Source organism: Cherax quadricarinatus, chromosome 76 (genome assembly GCF_038502225.1).
Source record: "Cherax quadricarinatus isolate ZL_2023a chromosome 76, ASM3850222v1, whole genome shotgun sequence".
Classification (NCBI taxonomy): domain Eukaryota; kingdom Metazoa; phylum Arthropoda; class Malacostraca; order Decapoda; family Parastacidae; genus Cherax; species Cherax quadricarinatus.
In genome coordinates this window covers 20,340,306-20,364,593 of record NC_091367.1, presented here as the reverse complement: position 1 = coordinate 20,364,593, position 24,288 = coordinate 20,340,306, and the positions used below count along the sequence as shown (strand labels likewise).

The following is a 24,288-nucleotide window of genomic DNA, read 5'->3' as shown; positions in this document are numbered from 1 at the left end:
AACATTGGGATAATTTTTCCCTTTGTGAAACTTGACAGATACCTCAGAGTTATTATGTGTTGCATCTTTAAAATGAGTTGGTTGGCTGGTCTGCAACTGAACAATTAATTCTTGTAGACCTAGTCTTATTTCCTCCAGACCAAAATAACCCTTGTGATATTTATTTGAGATTCATTCAAGTGTTTTACAGCTTAATTTATTCTGTACAATGGCACTCAATAACCAGTCTGATTCCTTCAGATTATATTTATTACTTAGTTTTGAGAGTGCTCTCCAGTTTAACTCTAAACTGCTGTAAACCTTTGTAAGTGTGATCTGGAGATTTTAAATTAACAATGATATTCACTAGATCCAACCTACTTTGTTCTATATTGCCATAAGTGACCTTCAACAAGCCAACTGCTTCCTTGTAAGAGTCATCTACATTGGGAAAGGCTTGTGCGAGTATGTGAGCATCTCCTCTTACCTGTCCTTTGAGGTAAAATAATTGTTACACAGGCCAGATCACTTCTATCATGCACAGCTGCTTTAAAAATTGACCAAAATTCCTCCCAATTTTCACCAGGATTAAATACAGGTAGACATAATTCTGGGAGTTTTGGCCAAGACATTATTTGTTGGAGCAGACTGATTAACTGCCTGGTTTACACATTTTAATTTATTCAAGGCCTGACTTTTACAAGAAAGAATCTTTTCCTCTAATTCATAATACTTATGGAAAATTTTCTAGGGTGTTTATCTGTATGTACCTCAACATTATATACATACAAGTAATCTCATTGGGAGACAACCATATTGTTTACCGTAGTCACCCCGTGTAGACATGTGAGAAAACTTAACCACCTCTGGTCACTACAGGTGGCCCCTTCGACCTCACAATCTTATCCATATCTATCCGAGACCAGTATGGATTGGGTAGCACACACAAGTACGGTGCTACTAGTTAATTGTGGACTGTATAGATTATATTAGTTTCGCTGAATGAAGGGGAGGGGGGTAGGATACACCTGGATACATCCATCAAGGAAAACATTTGTACATAATCCCACCACTTACCAGATGTTCTCTGGTGGTCACTTGATGTAGCTGGATCACTCATAACCTATCTAATTATAACATAACACAACTGGCCAGCATAAGTTTGTTATAACTAGAAGGGTTACTTAACTGTGGGTGATTGATACTCCTTATTTCTTCCATTCACCATCTCAGTTTCGATGTCCTGCTACACCGACACGGTTCTCATTCCGGCAGGACGAGGTATCCGTCGGTTTGTCCCGGTTAGAAGTCGTGATTCCATAAATCTCCATTATCCCCGGTACGAGAGTCACACGTTCACTCGGAGCAAGGCGCTCTATTTCACATCCCGCATTCTCTTAACTCAATGTTATTATCACTGATTACATTACCATTCACAAGACGATTTAACGTCTTGTAACTATTACACAAATTAGAGGTCACTCCATTAAGATCTGAGGCCGATGAGCGAGGATTAACACACGGGTATGTCCCCTGGACACTCACCCTGGCCGTGCACCTGACACCCGGTCCTACTCTTATCACACATTTTACCACTCTATTACCGTGGTCCCGTAAATCACGTTCCCTCACTCTCCACCAGGAACAGTTACGACACTTCTTATTATGAAATGAGGCCTATATTAATCCTTAGGCCGCCGTGAATGCCAATTTCGTGGTTCCATGCTTTCTCAGCTTCCTCACCACATTCAAAACAATCCGCGCCTCCCCCCCCTGCACATCCGCGCATGCGCAAAGGGAACTCTTGGTTCTACTCTTATTTTCAAATACATTTTTGACCCATATAGACACATTAAACACCTATTAGGCACTATAGTTTCGGAAAATTAAAAAATTTTCCACAATACTGATTAATCATAAGATCTACTTCAGTCTCCTCTACACAGTTTACTAACAAATCTCCTTCATATTTGTTGTACTATAATTTGTATGAATCATATCTATTATCTAAAGCATCTAAATAAAATTTTAAATCATCAGTATTCACAGTTTCTTGATTCATTAATTCCAAGCATTTATTGTATATTTTTGATACATGCCTTTTTTTTTAGCTTGCAGTGATGCTTTCTTTGCTCTATATTCCATATGTTTCTCTTCTACATTAATTTCCTCATTTTCAGCCATGATGTAATGTATTGAATTCAACTTTATTAATAACACTGATACAACATACCTCTGATGAATAAATCCTAGCTACTTGAGCCTAGCAATTACATATAAAAAATTATAATATAATTTTAAATGTGCATTAATACAAACCTTTAGCCAAACTTGGCTTATCAAAATTAATATTATACAAATTAATAAATCCTTGCCAGAATTTGGCATAGCAAAATTAATATTATATACATTAATAATCTTTAGCCACACTTTTCTTATCAATTACACATACACTGATATAAATCTTGGCCAGAATTGTCTTATCAAATTAATATTATACAAATACATTAATATAAATCCTAGCCACTTTGGCTTTGCAAAATTAATATTATACACATTAATATAATTAGCTACACTTGACTTATCCAAATTAATATTGTAATAATTATAATCCACTACACATTCAGTAAATTTGGGAACTTAACATCCACCTCCTGTCATTTCACATATAATTAAGTAATTAACTAATTAATGACTTCACTAATTACCTCCAGTTCAAGAAGGACCAACGGGCAAATTAATTGTGGAAAATTACATTTATCTGTATGTAACTCATTATGTACATAACGGTAAATAACAAAGATAATTATTATTTATCAATGTTACATAGACAAGTAGGAATTTGGGACACCTAGGTCGCAAAAGATGTCCCCCTTGGATACCTACCACTGTCATAACCACAAGTTGTCTGGACCTATTAATTATAAATGAAATATACATCACCAGGAATGCTGGTAAATATATAAATTTGTGGACTATATTAAAATGATTGTAGATACACACATATACACATTTATACAACAGGAGAATATATCTTAATCATAACACTCGCCAATTTGACCGGAGATTAATGTGTCATGTACAGGACCTCCCCCTTTTGCCCACATTTATGAAGAATTTACTGGCCAGAAATTAAACATAATTTAGACAGCTTATCTGAGGTTCCTGGAGTTGTCCTGTCCTGTCACCTGATTCTCAAGTTATGCAGGAATGCACATCCAACAATTTCGCCTCCTATTTGAGAGGTGTCAGCCCAATTTTAACCTTTAGAGCACGAAAAATTCTTCCCATTATTCATAACGTGTTATTCAATTCAAACAAAATGGCGACTCTCCTCTTTTTTAAAAATACACTTTTATTAAATACAATATAGGGCATCTATTTACCTATAAATTACCGTATTTCCGGAAAATATACAGTATTTTCCACAGTAACTACTGTTGCTGCTGCTGTAACTACTGTTGCTGCTGCTGTAACTACTGTTGCTGCTGCTGTAACTACTGTTGCTGCTGCTGTAACTACTGTTACTGTGATTAATTTTCTATTATTCAACAATTAAACTTTAGTGGAATAATTCTTTGTTGATCTGTTATTGTCCCGTCTTGCTATATAATAGCGAGAAAAACTTGGCTACAGATTATCAGCTAAAGGAAATATAATTAATCATGCTAATTCTGCTTCTATTACTTCTGACAAGTTTAAATTGATGTTTATCCTTTGCTTTCATAGTAACTTGTTGCCTTTCTCCACATTGCCTGTAACAGTGAGGTTGCTAAAGAGTTATTTATCTAATATATCCGTTCCATTAGTTGTCTGAAGTCCAAGCCTTGACTCGTATAACTGACGTCTTATTCAGTTACAAAATGATGTCCATTGTATCTAACCAGCATCTCCAAAGTATTCTTGCTATCACTTCTTGTAGCTTTTGTTATGCTATTCTCTGTACTGAACTACTACTACTACGGAATGGTTGATGTGCATTCTCCAAACTTCAACAATAGCTTGTTAATTTTATCCCCCAGTAATGGGCAAATTTAATGACAGGGGTCAACTGCTGTTAGTGTATGGGGCCTCTTCTGTGAATATCAAAATGGTATACAATACCGACAGGTTGGTAGGTAAGACACATAGGCAATATACAGGCAACTTTATTCCGAAACGTTTCGCCTGAGTCTACTGTGTAGGCGAAATGTTTCGAAATAAAGTTGCCTAAATGTTGCCTGTGTCTTACCTACCGGCCTCTTCTGTGAGGAGTGCCACTCCACAGTGCCTGCCTAAGAACCTAGCATCCTTCTCTATAAATAGTGGATATTTTCCACTGTTCTTCAGGACAAAGTCAGACTTCTTGCCTTCCCCAGAGACTTAATGTGTGGTATAAAATGTTAAATGTCTAACACAAATGTTATCTTACAGAACACTATGGCATATAGAGACTGCCAATTGTGTGCGAGGCTGTCTGACCACTGTTATACATTTTGTAGCCATCACTTCTGCGAATCATGTCTTCGGGCCATCCATAGAAACGGGAAATGCCCCATCTGCGGGTAAGTAACAGTTGTGGTCCCCATTTCTACAGTTTAATATGTTTATTATGCACCCCATACCCATCCTGTGGGCGGTAGTCATACCCATCCTGTGGGCGGTAGTCATACCCATCCTGTGGGCGGTAGTCATACCAATCCTGTGGGCGGTAGTCAAAATATTAGAGGTACATAATTGGTCCAGGGACTGGGCCCCACAATTTCTACACCAGTCTGTTGTAGTGTAAAATATTACCTCTAGAGTTTCTCTACTCTCTGAACCCAGCCATGGGCCAGGCTCATCTGGTGCTTGCTTGGTCAACCAGGCTGTTGCTGCCGGGGGCCTGCTGCCCCGCATATCCATCACAGCCTGGTTGATATGGCACCTGGTGAAAATACTTGTCCAGTTTCCTCTTGAAGGCTTCTGGAACAAGTGTAGAAGCCTTCCAGAGGAAACTGGACAAATATCTTCACCAGGTGCCAGATCAACTAGGTTGTGATGAACATGTGGGGCAGCAGGCCCCTGGCAGCAACAGCCTGGTTGACCAAGCAAGCACCAGATGAGTAGAGAAACTCTAAGAGGTAATGTTTTACACTACAACAGACTGGTGTAGAAATTGTGGGGCCCAGTCCCTGGACCAATTATGTACCTCTAATATTTTGACTACCGCCCACAACTATTGTCTCAACTATTGGACCACTACGACAAGGTCCTAAATGCACTAGAAGACAAAAAGAATGCAGATGTAATATATACAGACTTTGCAAAAGCCTTCGACAAGTGTGACCATGGCGTAATAGCGCACAAAATGCGTGCTAAAGGAATAACAGGAAAAGTCGGTCGATGGATCTATAATTTCCTCACTAACAGAACACAGAGAGTAGTCGTCAACAGAGTAAAGTCCGAGGCAGCTACGGTGAAAAGCTCTGTTCCACAAGGCACAGTACTCGCTCCCATCTTGTTCCTCATCCTTATATCCGACATAGACAAGGATGTCAGCCACAGCACCGTGTCTTCCTTTGCAGATGACACCCGAATCTGCATGACAGTGTCTTCCATTGCAGACACTGCAAAGCTCCAGGCAGACATCAACCAAATCTTTCAGTGGGCTGCAGAAAACAATATGAAGTTCAACGATGAGAAATTTCAATTACTCAGATATGGTAAACATGAGGAAATTAAATCTTCATCAGAGTACAAAACAAATTCTGGCCACAAAATAGAGCGAAACACCAACGTCAAAGACCTGGGAGTGATCATGTCGGAGGATCTCACCTTCAAGGACCATAACATTGTATCAATCGCATCTGCTAGAAAAATGACAGGATGGATAATGAGAACCTTCAAAACTAGGGAGGCCAAGCCCATGATGACACTCTTCAGGTCACTTGTTCTATCTAGGCTGGAATATTGCTGCACACTAACAGCACCTTTCAAGGCAGGTGAAATTGCCGACCTAGAAAATGTACAGAGAACTTTCACGGCGCGCATAACGGAGATAAAACACCTCAATTATTGGGAGCGCTTGAGGTTCCTAAACCTGTATTCCCTGGAACGCAGGAGGGAGAGATACATGATTATATACACCTGGAAAATCCTAGAGGGACTAGTACCGAACTTGCACACGAAAATCACCCACTACGAAAGCAAAAGACTTGGCAGACGATGCACCATCCCCCCAATGAAAAGCAGGGGTGTCACTAGCACGTTAAGAGACCATACAATAAGTGTCAGGGGCCCGAGACTGTTCAACTGCCTCCCAGCACACATAAGGGGGATTACCAACAGACCCCTGGCAGTCTTCAAGCTGGCACTGGACAAGCACCTAAAGTCAGTTCCGGATCAGCCGGGCTGTGGCTCGTATGTTGGTTTGCGTGCAGCCAGCAGCAACAGCCTGGTTGATCAGGCTCTGATCCACCAGGAGGCCTGGTCTCAGACCGGGCCGCGGGGGCGTTGACCCCCGGAACTCTCTCCAGGTAAACTCCAGGCAAGATGGGTATGACTACCGCCCACAGGATGGGTATGGTTGACCAGGCAAGCACCAGATGAGCCTGGCCCATGACTAGGCTCAGAGAGTAGAGAAAATCTCGAAACTCTTCAAACATATTAAATAGGAACTAATAGCATAATTCTTACGAAATTGGAAAGATAGTTATACCCACCAGACCCACACTTAGTAAGAGACCCTTATGAGTGTTTCAGTTTGTCCTGAACCATAGACACAACTGGGATGATGAAAGTCGAGAAAGACAGAAGACAATCCAGTTATGGGCAGGGAAAGAAGGGACTTGTGCAGTGGTGTTGCTAGGGTTGGTGTCACCTGGGGCGGCATCTGTGGTGTCACCCCCATGAAATCCAAAGGCGTCACTACTGCATAACCGATGACTAATGTTTAGCAATGAGAACGTTTAAGGGCCATAAACCAAACATAATACTTCTCAACTTTATTAATGATGTAATAAATAATCGCAGTAATGTTGAGGAAACATAAAAACCACTTTGAGTACAGGCAACAGATCCTACATTTATTAATCTTCAACAATGTTGATAAATTAGACACATGTGCAACTCTTGGGTATCTTTATTGAGGAAACGTTTCGCCACACAGTGGCTTCATCAGTCCATACAAAGGAGAATCTTGAACAGGAGGAGAATGAGGTAATCAGTCCCTCAACCTTGAGTCGATGTGGTCAGTCCATCAATCTATTCAAGATTGATGGACTGACCACATCGACTCAAGGTTGAAGGACTGATTACCTCATTCTCCTCCTGTTCTTCAAGATTCTCCTTTGTATGGACTGATGAAGCCACTGTGTGGCGAAACGTTTCCTCAATAAAGATACCCAAGAGTTGCACATGTCTAATTTATCAACATGTCGGTTCTCTGAACCATTCATCTACAAATCTTCAACAATGCAAAAAAACTTGCAATGTTTTTCTTTATTTTTCAGTATCAGAGAAACACTAGTTCTAATTTGACCTCGAGTACAGGTAACATCCCACTGAATCAAATCTTGCATTTCCTTGCCTTCAATCCTGAAAAATCATCTATTTTATTATCATAATGCTGTCAACTGACCCATTTTCTATGGGTAACATTGCCAAGTCAGAGATTGTAGACTGACTCGTGGACCGTAACTAGTTTTAAATGAGCATCAACTTTGAGAAACTCCTTTCACAAGAAGCCACAGAAACACAGTAAGGAACAACCTCAGACAGAAACACCAGTGCATCCCACTGACACAGCTAACAAGATAAACGACTTCTTCTCAACCATAGGATCTAATCTCGCCAATAAAATCCCACATACCAATGCCCACGCCGGGGACTACCTAGATGGGAATTTCCCAAATTCCTTCTATCTTGCACCAACTGAGCCAACGGAAGTCACTGAGATTATAAAGTCACTTTAAAAATAACTGGGAATCTGTCTCATGTCCCACCATTATTGTACAAGCGAGTGGCCCATGTCCTTTCGCATGCTATTTCATTACTTTTTAACAAGTCGCTAGAACTAGCACCTTCCTGAAACTACTCAAGATGGCAAGGGTTACACCAATACATGAAGGTGGTGACCCTACAGATTTAAACAACTATAGGCCAATATCAAACTTACCATTGCTATCCAAAATCTTTGAGAAACTCTTGCACAGGAGACTATATTCATTTATAACGGCACAAAACATACTCAACCCCTGCCAATTTGGATTCAGGAAAAATAAAAGCACTAATGATGAAATCATAAAAATGCTAGATCTGCTTTACACAGCATTGAAAAATAAGGAATATCCACTAGGAATTCTTATTGACCTAAGAAAAGCTTTTGACACGGTAGACCACGGCATCCTACTCCACAAACTTGACCATTACGGTATAAGAGGCCATGCGGTTGCATATTTCAAATCTTGCCTTACTAATAGGTATCAGTATGTCACCATTAAAGACACAGCATCAACAACATGGCCACTTGATACTGGAGTTCCGCAGGGAAGTGTCCTTGGTCCCCTGCTCTTCCTCGTATACATCAATGATCTTCCAAACGTATCCCAACACCTGAACCCCATTCTCTTTGTTGACGACACGACTTATGTCATCTCTCACCCTAATCTTGCCACCCTCAACACCATTGTTAACGAGGAGCTGCTCAAAATATCGACTTGGATGACAGCCACTAAACTTACACTTAACACTGACAAAACCTACATATTATGTTTGGTAGCTGAGCAGGATTTGCGTAGATTAACATTAAGATCAACAACACTCTAATTGCCAGACATAATGAGGGCAAATTCCTAGGCCTATACCTCGACAACAACCTGAATTTCAGCACCCATATCCAACACATAACAAAAAAAAGTATCCAAAACGATTGGGATCCTCTCCAAGATATGATACTACATGCCGCAAAATGCCCTTCTCACACTATACCACTCATTTATCCATACCTCACCTATGCTATTTGTGCTTGGGGATCAACTGCAGCAACACACCTAAAGCCAATAATAACCTAACAAAAAGCCACAGTAAGAATCACTAAATCCCATCCCTGGCAACACACCCCCCACTCTTCATAGATCTAAACTTACTCCCTGTTCAGTACATCCACACTACTGTGCAATCTACATCTACAGGACCTTAAATTCCAATATTAACCTTGACCTAAAATGCTTTCTTGATAGTTGACAGAACCCACAGGCATAACACCAGACACAAACATCTCTGACATTCCCCATGTCCGACTAAACCTTTACAAAAATTCTATGTATGTCAAAGGCCCTAAAATCTGGAACACCCTACCTGAAAACTCAAACTGCAGACACATTCATCACCTTCAAAACTATCATTAGCAAACATCTCCTCCCTGATACACCCCGTCAACTAATTACACGAATACCACCTGGTGGTTCAAACTTACTCACTCGCCCATTTGACCATAAACAGAAATATCAATCTTAAAATAATGAATCCTAACTAGTCATAAGTTGGCCTGTGATACTCCAATACTGAAACTATGTATTGTGCCAAAACAAAAGCATTCACATTGCTAAACTCACAAACTAATATTTAGCCACTTAGCCATAATACCAACTTACCTCATAATTTGTAATATTTTAAATTTAAGAATTAATCTAAGTCTTCCCGAAATTTCAATTTCTCAGATATGGTAAACACGAGGAAATTAAATCATCTTCAGAGTACAAAACAAATTCTGGCCACAAAATAGAGCGAAACACCAACGTCAAAGACCTGGGAGTGATCATGTCGGACGATCTCGCCTTCAAGGACCATAACATTGTATCAATCGCATCTGCTAGAAAAATGACAGGATGGATAATGAGAACCTTCAAAACTAGGGAGGCCAAGCCCATGATGACACTCTTCAGGTCACTTGTTCTATCTAGGCTGGAATATTGCTGCACACTAACAGCACCTTTCAAGGCAGGTGAAATTGCTGACCTAAAAAATGTACAGAGAACCTTCACGGCGTGCATAACGGAGATAAAACACCTCAATTACTGGGAGGGCTTGAGGTTCCTAAACCTGTATTACCTGGAACGCAGGCGGGAGAGATGCATGATTATATGATTATATACACCTGGAAAATCCTAGAGGGACTAGTACCGAACTTGCACACGGAAATCACTCGGGCCGCGGGGGCGTTGACCCCCGGAACTCTCTCCAGGAGAATGATTTTGAAAGGTTTGAGGCTGACCCTGTGCCTATTGTGGTATCTATTGTGTCCTTTGGGAAGTCCATGGGGTTGGATGTGAGTGACCAAGATGTATAAGAGTTGGTGGATGACCACAGGGAAGAGCTAACCACTGAAGAGCTGCAAGACTTTCAACTGGAACAGCAACAGACTGCTGCTGAGGAACTTGCTTCAGAGGAGGAGGAAGAGAGGGGGAGAATGTGCCTTCTTCAGTGGTTAAGGACATTGTACAAAGTGGACTGAGTTGCAAAGTTTTGTTGACAAATATCACCCTACAAAAGCTGTTGCAAGCTGTCTGCAACATGTTCAATGACAATGCCTTGTTCCATTTTAGGTAAATCTTAGAGATGCATGAAACAGACCTCTTTGGATCATTTTTTTTTTTCTACAGGGGTACAGTGACTCCCGAGCTGGTCCTAGTGCCCGTAAAAGACAAAGAAAGGAAGTAACCCTGGCTAGGGCCTTAGATACCTGAAGTCCTTATGGAAGGGGATTCCCCTTCCAAACAATAACCTCCTCCCTCTCCTTTCCTCGCTGTCTTCCATATGCCAACAAGTCTTCAATAAGGGTAAAAGTGATGTTAAATATTCATTTATTCATTTCATTAGTCACTTATATTTCTTAAATTTTTCTGTATGTAAAACTATAGTTATTCTCTATAAAATGTAATTTTTTGTTAATATTTTTGGGTGACTGAAACGGATTAATTAGATTTACGTTATTTCTTATGGGAAATATTGCTTCAGTTTTCATATGATTCGGTTTTCGAAACATTTTTTTAGAATGGATTAATCACGAAAACAGAGGTTCCACTGTAATGATTATGATAATATTTTATTTTGACATGATGCATGTATGTACAAGTATTATAAGATGGAAAACAGGAATAAATAAACTGGATGCAAATCACATGCTAAAAGTATCTAACCAAGAGAAGACTCGTCATTAGTTTCAAATTGGAAAAATTTAGGTTGATGATAAAACATCTTGTAGTTTCAAAAATAGTTTAGACAAATACTTGAGAGGGTGTGGGTGGCTGAGAGTTGGACCTGACTGGCTTGGGCCAGTTTTTCTGATGCATTGCTTCTCCTTTCTTAAGTGGATTTGACTTGGAGTATTAATAAATTGTAATTGAGTAGAATAATTGTCACTGACCCCATCATTTATTTTTTTATAATGTAAAGATCAAGTGGAGGCGGGTAAAGTCCACTGTAGTGGGTAGCGATGATGTGAGGCAGTGTAGTCACCGATGCAGCTTGTTACCATACTTATATGTTAAGGGTAGAAGGGACCTACTCCCATCCTTGATATAACGTTGAGTACAGGTTTATTGCATAAATAAATGGGACGAATACCCTCTTACAATAAACTTTACATTATTCTTTGGAAATATTGCACTATGACATAACTATAGGAATCATTACTAGGGGTAGGAAATGTTTGTACATATCTCCACTCATTCTTAAGTCACTAGCTGACCTGAGCTCCACCTGGAGCATACACCACCCTCTGTCTGGGCCATCCAAATCTCAACACTACTTATTTAGTCTTCTGAATCCCACAGCTACTATTATTAAAAACACTTTCCCATGGAAAGTCTCTATACTTGCCTACTTCCAGCTAAGCTAACATCAGATAACAGGCAAAGGTGGTACAAAGTTGAATTAACATGAACAAGACGCTGGAGCCTGCAGATTGGCATTATAGACACTGGGTCTGCAGCTCCCTAGCTGAAATGTGAACCTGTTTCTTGACCCAGTGGTAAGGTTTCTCAATATCACTTTTTCTTCATTCTTTTTTTTTTTTTTTAAATTTTTCCTCTATATAACCTGTTATGCAGATATTATTGAAGTGCTAAAAATTTCAACTTTATCCCTTCAGGTTGAGTGCAAAATCTTCAGGAAAGGATACAGTTGATGAGATCCTGAAGGGGCTGGGATATGGACTAGCCGCTATTGCTGGTGCTGTTGGATTTGTGGTAGCAGCACCAGTTGTTCTCAGAGGTTTGTTTCTCAATTTTTTTTTTATTTTGCAGTCCCTCGTACCATTTTCTTACATCATTGCTTTAATTTTTGCCTTTTACCTGGTAAAAATTTATACTTTCTCAGTAAAACTGTACCAGTGGTAGACCAATTTTATAAACTGAAAGATTTATACACGTCTTCATACGATTGTCATTATAATTATTTTTTCTTTAGTTTCACCAGTATTTTTTTTACACATCTAGCACTTGCCTATTACCTGGAGAGAGTTCCGGGGGTCAACGCCCCTGCGGCCCGGTCTGTGACCAGGCCTCCTGGTGGATCAGAGCCTGATCAACCAGGCTGTTGCTGCTGGCTGCACGCAAACCAACGTACGAGCCACAGCCCGGCTGGTCAGGAACCGACTTTAGGTGCTTGTCCAGTGCCAGCTTGAAGACTGCCAGGGGTCTGTTGGTAATCCCCCTTATGCATGCTGGGAGGCAGTTGAACAGTCTCGGGCCCCTGACACTTATTGTATGGTCTCTTAACGTGCTAGTGACACCCCTGCTTTTCATTAGGGGGATGTTGCATCGTCTGCCAAGTCTTTTGCTTTCGTAGCGAGTGGTTTTCGTGTGCAAGTTCGGTACTAGTCCCTCTAGGATTTTCCAGGTGTATATAATCGTGTATCTCTCCCGCCTGCGTTCCAGGGAATACAGGTTCAGGAACCTCAAGCGCTCCCAGTAATTGAGGTGTTTTATCTCCGTTATGCGCGCCGTGAAGGTTCTCTGTACATTTTCTATGTCAGCAATTTCACCTGCCTTGAAAGGTGCTGGCTATGATTATTGAAATTTGGTTAGAGTATGGTATGTAAGTTTACCTGGAGAGAGTTCCGGGGGTCATTGCCCCTGCGGCCCGGTCTGTGACCAGGCCTCATGGTGGATCAGGGCCTGATCAATCAGGCTGTTACTGCTGGCTGCACACAATCCAACGTACAAACTACAGCCCGGCTGGTCAGGTATCGATTTTAGGTGTTAAGAGATTTTTCACTAGTGGCTTGGGTCTGGCAGTTTTTTCCTCAGCTCCACTAGATTTAATCACCTAGTACAGTATCAGAATCTTTATTTTTACATGTTTAACTCAACAACTGAAAACCTTTGTGGATTCAAGTAAATGCCTTATGGTTTTCAATGCAAAGTGGGGAATTTCGTAATTATTTTCGAACAAATGGTCATCTAGTAATGAATTAAGGTTGTCTGAATGTGAACTTGAAGTTGACTATATTCTTATTGAAGTCAGCCCTTCCACATGTCCCTAACTACAGGTATAAAGTGAATCTTAGTAGACAGCGACTTTTCCAATTTGATAGAGCGCTATTCCTGTCGTATCTGTGTATATGGTCTATTCTGATGACTAGTCGCTGATGGCATGAGGTTTGTGGTAAATATTGTTTGGGATTTCATAGTACTAAATTGCTAGTTGAGTATTGTTTTCACTTGAGCTCCATGTTATCCTTGCCATGTTTGACATCACTGCTGGTTCTCTTATTCCTATGCTTTGTTGAAAATGATGCTGCATGCACATTCATGTTGAGTAAAAATGTAGCTGGTTTGCCAGCATCAGGCACAAGGCCATGATTTTACCTGGGATAACATTGTGGTTGTAGACATTGAATTTGCAAATGCTTAGGCGACTCCAGGTTCATTATTCAGCATACCATTTTGTTCGTGATTTTCTCAAAATTATCATTTTTATGGATCTTTCAAGCTGTTGAGGAGTCGGGAAAATTTGTCACTCGAGGATCGAGCATTTGTGCATTCTTCATGCACTGAAACTTTATTGCAGACATTTGATATTGCAAACAGAACTGTTATACTACATGAACTAACCAAAATGAATATTGGTGGTAGCTTACTCTGCTGGATAATAGGATACCTGTCAAATAGTATCCTCTGTCCTCTACCAAGGCTTTAGAAGCGAGTCTAAAGAAATGTCCCTAGGTACTCCGCAGGGAGGACTTCTTAGTCCCATGCTATTTAATATTCTGATTGATGCTCCTAAATGCTCTACCTACCTCACCTAAACATATACATGTAGCTATAAGCTATGCTGATGACATCATGATCCACACAACAGGGCATAAGAAGATAAGTACCATTCTTAATGAAGTTCAAGCAATTTGTAATCGACTAGGCCTCATAATATCTTCCTCTAAAACAGATATTAAGCAAATGACGTCCCCTACTAGTCTATTTGCAGGGTGAAAACATTAGCTACGTTAAGACTTAGATAGCTTGGTGTAGATGTAACCTTTAACAAATCCACTATACCACAACTAAATAAGAAATGCAAAGATGGGCTAAATGCTCTCAAAGATAAGATTTCGTTCGGATTTTTAACCTCGGAGGGTTAGCCACCCAGGATAACCCAAGAAAGTCAGTGCGTCATCGAGGACTGTAACTTATTTCCATTGGGGTCCTTAATCTTGTCTCCCAGGATGCAACCCAAACCAGTCGACTAACACTCAGGTACCTATTTGCTGCTAGGTGAACAGGACAACAGGTGTAAGGAAACGTGTCGAAATGTTTCCACCCGCCGGGAATCGAACCCGGGCCCTCCGTGTGTGAAGCGGGAGCTTTAGCCACCAGGCCACCGGGCCACCTACCAGGCTACAACCCCAACTATGGTGCTAATGTGAGAATCGTGAGTGATGCATATAGCTTATGTCAGGTCCTTATTGATTATGCTGCTCCCTTGTTGATATTAGCTAGAGAAAGTTCTTTCCGACCCTTGGAGTTAATGAAGCTCTCAGAATTATTCTTGGTTGTCCCAAATCTACAAACGCTCTTAATATGAGGAAGGAGCTAGATATTTATAGTATCAGTGATAGGATTGTTGAGATTAACACTGTACTCGCCTCTTCAAGGGGGGCTCCTTGGCGTGGTGAAGAGGCTCTTGGTCTGAGGAATTAGACCTGATGGTCTCCTTCCTCAGACCGAACCTAATTGCCCCCAATCCCCCCTTCCCCATCCCATCCTCCCTACCCTCACTTTTCCCTTTCCTCCTCCTCCTCCCTGTCCCTCCCTTATTCCCTTCCTCTTTTTGGCCTGTAGGATTCTTCACATAGGCATGTTGGTTCCTGGGGAAGGGTACCGGGGTCCATCCCATTCCGTTGAGGTTCTTGACGGTGGCGTAGTTTGCCGTGGAAACTGGATCGCCTGGAGATGTCCCGATCTCTCCGGTATCCCAGGGGATGGCTTTGGATGTATTTCAGGTGACTGGTATATCTCTGGAAGCCGCCTTTCGGATTCCAGGGGTGGTGGTCAAAGGAGGTATGCTTTGTGGTGGGTATCCAGCCGCCCTCTCTTTTGTCCACCGAGGTAGCTCGGCAGATGTGAGGTTGCTATTCTGGATTGCTGGTTCACTGGCATGAAGGGTAGAGTATTACCTGGAGTTTACCTGGAGAGAGTTCCGGGCGTCAATGCCCCCGCGGCCCAGTCTGTGACCAGGCCTCCTGGTGGATCAGAGCCTGATCAACCAGGCTGTTACTGCTGGCTGCACGCAAACCAACGTACGAGCCACAGCCTGGCTGATCAGGAACCGACTTTAGGTGCTTATCCAGTGCCAGCTTGAAGACTGCCAGGTCTCTTAACGTGCTAGTGACACCCCTGCTTTTCATTAGGGGGATGTTGCATCGTCTGCCAAGTCTTTTGCTTTCGTAGCGAGTGATTTTCATGTGCAAGTTCGGTACTAGTCCCTCTAGGATTTTCCAGGTGTGTATAATCATGTATCTCTCCCGCCTGCGTTCCAGGGAGTACAGGTTCAGGAACCTCAAGCGCTCCCAGTAATTGAGGTGTTTTATCTCCGTTATGCGCGCCGTGAAGGTTCTCTGTACATTTTCTAGGTCAGCAATTTCACCTGCCTTGAAAGGTGCTGTTAGTGTGCAGCAATATTCCAGCCTAGATAGAACAAGTGACCTGAAGAGTGTCATCATGGGCTTGGCATCCCTCGTTTTGAAGGTTCTCATTATCCATCCTGTCATTTTTCTAGCAGATGTGATCGATACAATGTTATGGTCCTTGAAGGTGAGATCCTCTGACATGATCACTCCCAGGTCTTTGACGTTGGTGTTTCACTCTATTTTGTGGACAGAATTTGTTTTGTACTCTGATGAAGATTTAATTTCCTAGTGTTTACCATGTCTGAGTAATTGAAATTTCTCATCGTTGAACTTCGTATTGTTTTCTGCAGCCCACTGAAAGATTTGGTTGATGTCCGCCTGGAGCCTTGCAGTGTCTGCAATGGAAGACACTGTCATGCAGATTCGGGTGTCATCTGGCACGGGTTCCATGCTGCATCTGCACTACTTGCGGTTCTGAGGTCCTCTTGGGCGCAGGAGGAGATTTCCGGCCCTTTCATTCCTCCTAGGAACTATTCCTCCCCACTCCCTCCCTTTTTTTATTCTTTTTTATTTTTATTTTCTTTTTTCTTATCTTTTTGTTTTTAAGAAAAAAAAAAGTAACCTAACATGGAGATCCTAATCCATGAACCTCCTGCCCCCGTCCCCTTCTTGATACCACACCCCATTCTGACCCTGCCTCGTTTTTTTGACCACTCTTTGGACACCCCTGATGCCCCTGTACCTCTTGTTGGTGCTGTTTCCTCACCCACTTCAGGTACCAAGGCTTCGACTGACTCCTTCGATTTGTCTGACCTCCGCTCTCCTTTGACTATGCTTCCAGCCTCTCGCTCTACGATGCAGCAATTTTCAAATCGCCAGCCCATTTCACGCCGGACCAACTCCGGTCCCACTCCTAAACGCCAACGACAATCTCCTGATGTTACTTTGTTAACTTCCCATTCTACTTGGAAAAGACCGACATGCCATACACTCCCTCTCTACGCTCAGTTTCGGACCACACAATGGACTAAATTCTTTACTTTACAACCGACTTCTTCTATTGCCTATCTTTCCGACCATAGTATTGGCAAAGCACTCCTGCGCCATGTTCGTAGAGATATTTCATTTCATGCTCTCAAGAGTGGTACGTGCATCGTCACTGTCCAGAATGCTGCCCAAGCTCATGATCTTTCTCTCCTTTCACATATCGATACTATGTATTCCTATCACTATTGAAAAACATCCTTCTCTCAATTCTTGTAGTGGTACTGTCATTCTGCCCCATACCATAGTCCAACAGAATTTCCAGACATGTGGCAATGACATTCTTGAACAGCTGGAACTCCAGGATCTCCCAATCCTCAAAGTAGACACTTATGTCCTTCCTGCCCTCGGGCGAAGATGATACCCTTGCAATATGGCTTGCTTAACTTTTGACAGCCATGAACTCCTGTCCTCTGTTGTATGTTGCAGGGCATCGATTACAAGTTCGAAAGGTGATCCTTACACAGCAACAGTGCAGAAACTGCTGGCGATTTGGTCACCCAATGAAATATTGCAGATCTATAGCTGAATGCCCAGTCTGTGGTGCCGACGACCATTCTAATACATCTTGCAGTCAACCTCCCTCTTGCCTTAATTGTCCTGAGGCTCACCCTTCGTACTCTCGCCTTTGCCAGGTCTACATAAATGACTGTGAAATCCATTGCCTCAAAGAAGCAGGTCTCCCTTGTGCTATGGCAGTTTCTCATCTCCGCCTCCAAGGGAGACTACCCCGTGTTTCTTATTCTCGTGTTTCAAAACGTCCCCCCACTTCTGGGGGTCCCTTCTGCAGCCTCCTCTGGTGTTACCCCTCCCATCGTCACTCCTGTATCTAATTCTTTTGCTGTCCTGGGCTCTGACGTTCCTACTTCAACACCCCAGTCTGTTCTGACATCATCTAGTTCTCACTCACAAGCCCTGGTATTGACAAGATCTCATACGGCACCTTCTACCAATCGCCCCTCTACCTCTCAGAAGTCCAAAAAAAATCCCCTTTGCTCAAATCTTCCTTGCCCCTTCTTTCCCTTCTTCCACCCCCACATTTTACCTTTCCAGTCTCTGTACCTGGTTCTTCCCATCTCACGGGCTCTATTACGAGTGTGGAGGTTCACCCCCCTCCTTGTTCTGTGCCTGCCTCCCCTGTCCCCTCCCAAGTCTCTCCCTCTTCTGTCCCCTCCCACATTTCTTCTCCAGTTCCCAACACGCTTTTGTCCCCCCCCCTACTTTAGTACAGTCCATTACTGTCCCAATCTTTACTCACCCTCCTCCTTCTATCTCCAATATTGCCTCCCATACAACGTCTTTGAATTCAGAAACACTTGAAGCCATTTCAAAATATATTGCAGAGACTAAACATTCAATGGACATGGATCCACCTCCTGTTCCTTCTCTTCCCTCTCCTCCATCGCCACAACTCCATTCTTCAAAACTCTGTTCCATCGCTGCTTGAACGTCTTCCGATGCCACTGCACATACTTTTCTAACCCCTCTAGTCCATAGGTGCCCTTCCCTACAGATTCCTGGTATTTTCCTCATTGTCAATCATGGCCTATTTACAGTGGAATATTCGCGGCCTCAGGGGTAATTGGGGTGAGCTTCAGATGTTGCTTTCCAGGTTTTTTCCCTGTTGGTGTTTGCTTACAAGAACCAAAATTACACTCGGCTGTTTTCCAACTTCTCAGGCTATAATTTATTGTATTCTTCGGATCCTTTCTCAGATGGGACCTTTAATGAAAGTGTCCTTCTAGCAATGATATTCCGTACTGTCAACTATTTGTCCATACCTCACTGCATTACACTGCAGCCCGTATCTGCTTGAATAAGTGGTTTACAATATGTTTTCTATATCTCTCTCCTTCTTGGGCATTTTCTATCCCAGATTTTGCCGTTCTTGTTTCATCCTTACTGCCACCACTTCCGTTACTTGGCGATTTTAATGCCCACCATTTCCTCTGGAGGGGTCTCATTGTGACTCACGTGGAATCCAGTTGGAGGCTTTTCTCGCCTCTCGCCCACTCCATGTTTTAAATATGGGTACTCCCACCCATTTTGATCCTCGTACTCATACTCTCTTGCATTGATCTATCGGTCTGCTCTTCCTCCACTGCACTAGACTTTGCCTGGTCTGTTCTACCAGACTTACATGACAGTGATCATTTTCCAATCATTCTTCTCCTTCATATTCACCACCTTTCTGTAGCCCTCGCTGGCAATTTGATCGGGCAAATTGGGACCTTTACTCGCAACTCACTGCTTTTAGTGAGGTTCCTTCTTCATCCTCCATTGATGAGCTCCTACACCTTTCTCGACATCAGTTTTAACCCTTTGGCTGTCACGGCTGTATATATATGTCTTACGAGGTACCGTGTTTGACGTATATATACTCATAAATTCTAGCGGCTTCAAATCAAGGAGGAGAAAGCTGGTAGGCTCACATGCGAGAGAATGGGTCTGTGTGGTCAGTGTGCACCATATAAAAAAAAATTCTGGAGCACGCAGTGCATAAGGAGAAAAAAAAAAAACTCCGACCACGGTTTTTTTTTTTAACTAAAATGCCGACTTTGTGGTCTATTTTCATATAGTATTTATGGTTGTATTCTCGTTTTCTTGGTCTCGTTTGATAGAATGGAAAATATATTATAGAAATAGAGGTAATTTTGATTGATTTTACTATAAAAAGAACCTGGAAATGGAGCTCAAAATAGGGGAAATGTTTGATTTTTGCCGATGTTCAAAAGTAAACAAATGATGTCATTGTCCAATAAGTGTCCAGCTAGTCATTCTAATATGCAGTCATAAATGGGTTGATGTAATTTATACAATTATTACAGTATTGCAGCAGTCTGCATAATAGTAAATCTTCTATTTTTTGTTGGAATAAAAATTCAAAATAGAAAGCAAGAGTAATATCAGAAGGGCCTGGAGACATGACTGATTAACAAAGAAAATGTTATTTTAGAGCCAGGAATGTCTGCATTGTTCATTCTGGACCTTAATTTGAAATTGTCATATTTTTTAATTTTCGTGAAATTGGCCAAATGGCAAATTTCTGACCGTTATTGGGTAGTTGAAATTGGCAAATGGGCAGTTTCTTGTACTTAATTGATAGGAAAAATGAAGTTCTAAAGAAATAGCTATGAATTTGGTTGACTGAAACGATGGAATTAGCCAAAAATAATGCTCAAAGTGGGCGAAATCGACAATTTGTAAATATCACCAAGGTCGCTAGCTTCGCGAGAGCGTAATTCCGTCAGTTTCCCATCAAATTTCGCTTTTTTTGTATCATTACAATCAGAAAAAGATTCTCTATCATTTCATAAGAAAAAATAATTTTTTTTTTAAATTTTGTGACATCAGGAGCCACCTCAGGATTGGGGGTTGCGACAGTCAAGGGGTTAACCGCAGCTTCTCTTTCTATACCCCAAACCTCAGGCAGGCATTCTCAGAAGTGCATGCCTTGGTGGTCTCCTGCTTTTGCTTGTGCAATACATTTGAAACGCACTGCATGGGGCAGGTACCGGTACAATACAACCGATGAGAGACTTCTTGATTTTAAGCAGAAGCGTGTGGTTGCTCGCCATGTCATCCGTGATGGTAAACGCACTTGCTGGCGAGATTGTTTCCACCATCACCTCTCCTTCCTCTGAGTGAAGTCTGGAAAAAAGTGAGGAAATGGTGGTAAATACTCTCCTGACCTGGCTCCTGTTCTACGGGTTGCCGGTGTTGATATAGCAAACCCTCTTGACGTTGCCATTGAACTTGGCACTCATCTGGTCCGTTTTTCCCGGGCTCTCCATATATGCCTCTTGTTTCTTTCCTTAAAGTTTGCCCGAGAGTTAGTACCCTTGGACTTTTCTCAGAGAAGAACAGTATAATGTGCCTTTTACAATTCAGGAACTGGAGGCAACACACTCAGCTTGCCGATCATCGGCAGCTGGGCCTGACGACATTCATATTCGGATGTTACGACATTTACATCAGTCAGCCATTGTAGTCCTCTTACACCTCTTCAATCTTATTTGGTCACAAGGAGTTCTTCCCCTGCTGTGGAAATCTGCCATTGTTCTCCCTTTCCGCAAGCCGGGTACTACAGGACATGATGCCTCCCACTATTGTCCCATTGCTCTTACTAGTGCAGTTTGCAAAGTGATGGAACGTCTGGTAAATCGACATTTAATGTGGTATTTAGAGACACGCAACAGTCTCTCCACTAGTCAATATGGCTTTCATAAGAGCCGATCTACCATAGACCTCTTACTACGCTTGGATACATATGTTCGTAATGCCTTTGCGAATAACCACTCAGTTCTTGCCATATTTTTTGACCTTGAGAAAGCATATGACACAACTTGGAGGTATAATATTTTGGCCCAAGCCCACTCCTTAGGCCTCCGAGGCAATCTACCATCATTCCTTAAGAACTTTTTAACTGACAGACATTTCCATGCTCGAGTCAATAATGTGCTCTCCCCGGACTTTGTCAAAGCTGAAGGTGTCCCTCAGGGATGTGTTCTGAGCACAACACTTTTTCTCCTTGCTATAAATGATTTGGCCTCTTCTTCCATCCAATATTTAGTCATCACTGTATGTAGATGGCTTCGCTATTGCTTGTGCAGGCGCTGACTGTCACCTCATTACAGTTTCTCTCTAGCATGCGGTCGACTGTGTTTCCAATTGGGCCACCATGCATGGGTTTAAATTTTCCAGTACCAAAACTCGCCAAGTAACTTCACTAGATGCTGTGTCATCTCTGATCATCCTTTGTACCTCTATGGCTCCCGTATCCCTGAACGTGATAGTGGGGTTTTTAGGCTTTCTCTTTGACCGTAGGTTATCCTGGAAACCTCACATTACCTCTCTGAAGGCAACTTGTCACAGCTAGCTGAACCTTCTTAAAACCCTTGCTCATCTTTCATGGGGAACTGATCGTCGAACTTTCCTTCACCTACATTCAGCCCTCACTTTATCGAAACTCAATTATGGTGACCAGATCTACTCGGCGGCCTCTCCTGCTACTCTCTCTAGCCTTAACCCCATCCATCACCAAGGATTACTTTTATACCTTGGTGCTTTTCACTCTTCCCCTGTTGACAGCCTGTATGCAGAAGCGAATGTTCCATCCTTGTCGGATCGCCGTGATGCCCATTGCCTTCGCTACAATGTATGCTCTCACGATCTCTGCAATCCTTCCATTTATAGAATGGTCACCGATATTAGTAGACTTTCTTTATTTGTTGGCTGCCCCTATTTGCTCCATCCCTTCTCTCTTCACCTACATTCACTCTTGTCTTCCCTTCAGTTACCACCTTTATATGTTCATGTAGCATCTCGCTTTTCCCTACCCCCTTGGGAAGTTCCAGCTGTTCGGGTCTGTTCTTTCTCACTCCCTTGCTCGAAATCCCAATTGCCTACGGCGGCTTTCCGCTCTTTTTCTTGACCACTTCCACTCTCTCATGCCATCGCAGTGTACACAGATGTGTCTAAGTCTTCTGACGGCGTCGGATTTGCAGCAGTGTTTCCAGACAGCGTCGTGCAATGGCATTTACTATCTTCGGCTAGCATTTTTACTGCTGAATTGTATGCCATTCGTGCAGCACTTATTCGTATCGCATCTATGCCTGTGTCATCATTTGTGGTTGTTTCAGACTCCTTTAGTGCTCTACAGGCTATACGGAAATTTGATACACCTCGCCCCCTTTTTTTCTGTATCCAACTTTGGCTACGCCGTATCTCTACCAAGCATAAAGATATTGTTTTTTGTTGGATCCCTGGTCATGTTGACGTACAGGGCAATGAACAGGCAGACACTGCTGCGCAGTCAGCAGTACATGACCTACCAATTTCATGTAGAGGTGTTCCATTTTCGGACTATTTTGCTGTAATAGCTACCCACCTTCACACCCGTTGGCAACAACGTTGGTCAACTCTACTCGGTAACAAGCTTCATTCTGTTAAACTGAGCATAGGTTACTGGCTGTCTTCTTGTCATCACTGCCGAGGTTGGGAGACTACTCTCTCCCGCCTTCGTGTTGGCCACACTCGTCTTACTTATGGGTATCTCATGGAGAGTTACCCTGTTCCTCTCTGTGAGCAGTGTCAAGTTCCAGTATCGATTAGCCACATTCTGTTAGACTGCCCTCTCAATCAACGAGCACGCAGAATTTACCTCCAATGTCATCTCCGCTCTACTACTCTCTTTACCTTCCCTTCTTGCTGATGGACCCTCCTTTAATCCTGACTCTCTCATTGACTTCTTGACAACGACTGATTTACTCCACAAACTCTGACGATGATACCTTTCGCACTCCCTTCAGCCATTTCTACCTCAATCTCTTGCTGCCCTCTACCCTTTCACCATACACTGCCCTGCTGTTCTCCGTAACCTATTACTCGTCCATTTTCCTTTTGCCACCTGATGCCCTCGCTTCCTTCCTGCCCTGCAGCACTGTATAGCCCTTGTGGTTTAGCACTTCTTTTTTTATTATAATAATAATAACAACACTACTCGGTATTAGAATGTTAAGAAATGAACCAGAGACTGTCACAATGAACCTTGCTAAGTGTCTAGAAGTAAATACACACAGATCTAAATGGATTGTGAAAACATGCAATTGCATTAAGTTTTATAACCTGCATGAACTGTATCACTGTAGACAAGAGCATTTCACCCCTCCATGGAATATATGTTCATTTAATATCACATGCCTGCAAGTTCCTCCAAAGAAGCTCATTGCTAGTAATCCCTTCCTTAAATCACTTATTAAAGCAACTGCTCAAGAAGAAATTTCTCGCCTAGCTGGTAGTAATAAGTTATCACAAGTAATATACACTGATGGATCTAAACAGGAGTCTTCTGGCAGGGCTGCATCTGCTCTTGTTGCCACCTCCCTAGTTAATAACGATGATAAACTTGTTGAACTAGGCATAAGAATTAACAACTGGGCGTCTACATTGGAAACTGAATTGTTTGCAATCCTAATGGTGCTAAAGCTAACTTATGACACTGAGCTTTACTCTATCATCATTACTGACTCTGTCATCACTGAATGCTCTTAACTCATATAATGACTCCAACAACATGCTCATTGGAGAAGTCAGGTATAGATACTCAAAAATCAGGGACAAAGGAATTAATGTACAATTGCTATGGATCCCATCACACATTGGATTACTCCTTC

General features: G+C 42.1%; 1 protein-coding gene across 1 annotated transcript in view; it reads left to right on the top strand.

Moving 5' to 3' along the window:
* Positions 1-24,288, top strand: part of LOC128703677 (interferon alpha-inducible protein 27-like protein 1) — a 49,898-nt gene that overhangs the window by 20,077 nt on the left and 5,533 nt on the right. The window contains exons 2-3 of the mRNA XM_053798456.2: positions 4,393-4,523; positions 12,092-12,213. Of these exons, the coding sequence (XP_053654431.2) occupies positions 4,399-4,523; positions 12,092-12,213 (247 nt within the window). The 5' untranslated portion in view covers positions 4,393-4,398. The remainder of the gene's footprint in view (positions 1-4,392; positions 4,524-12,091; positions 12,214-24,288) is intronic.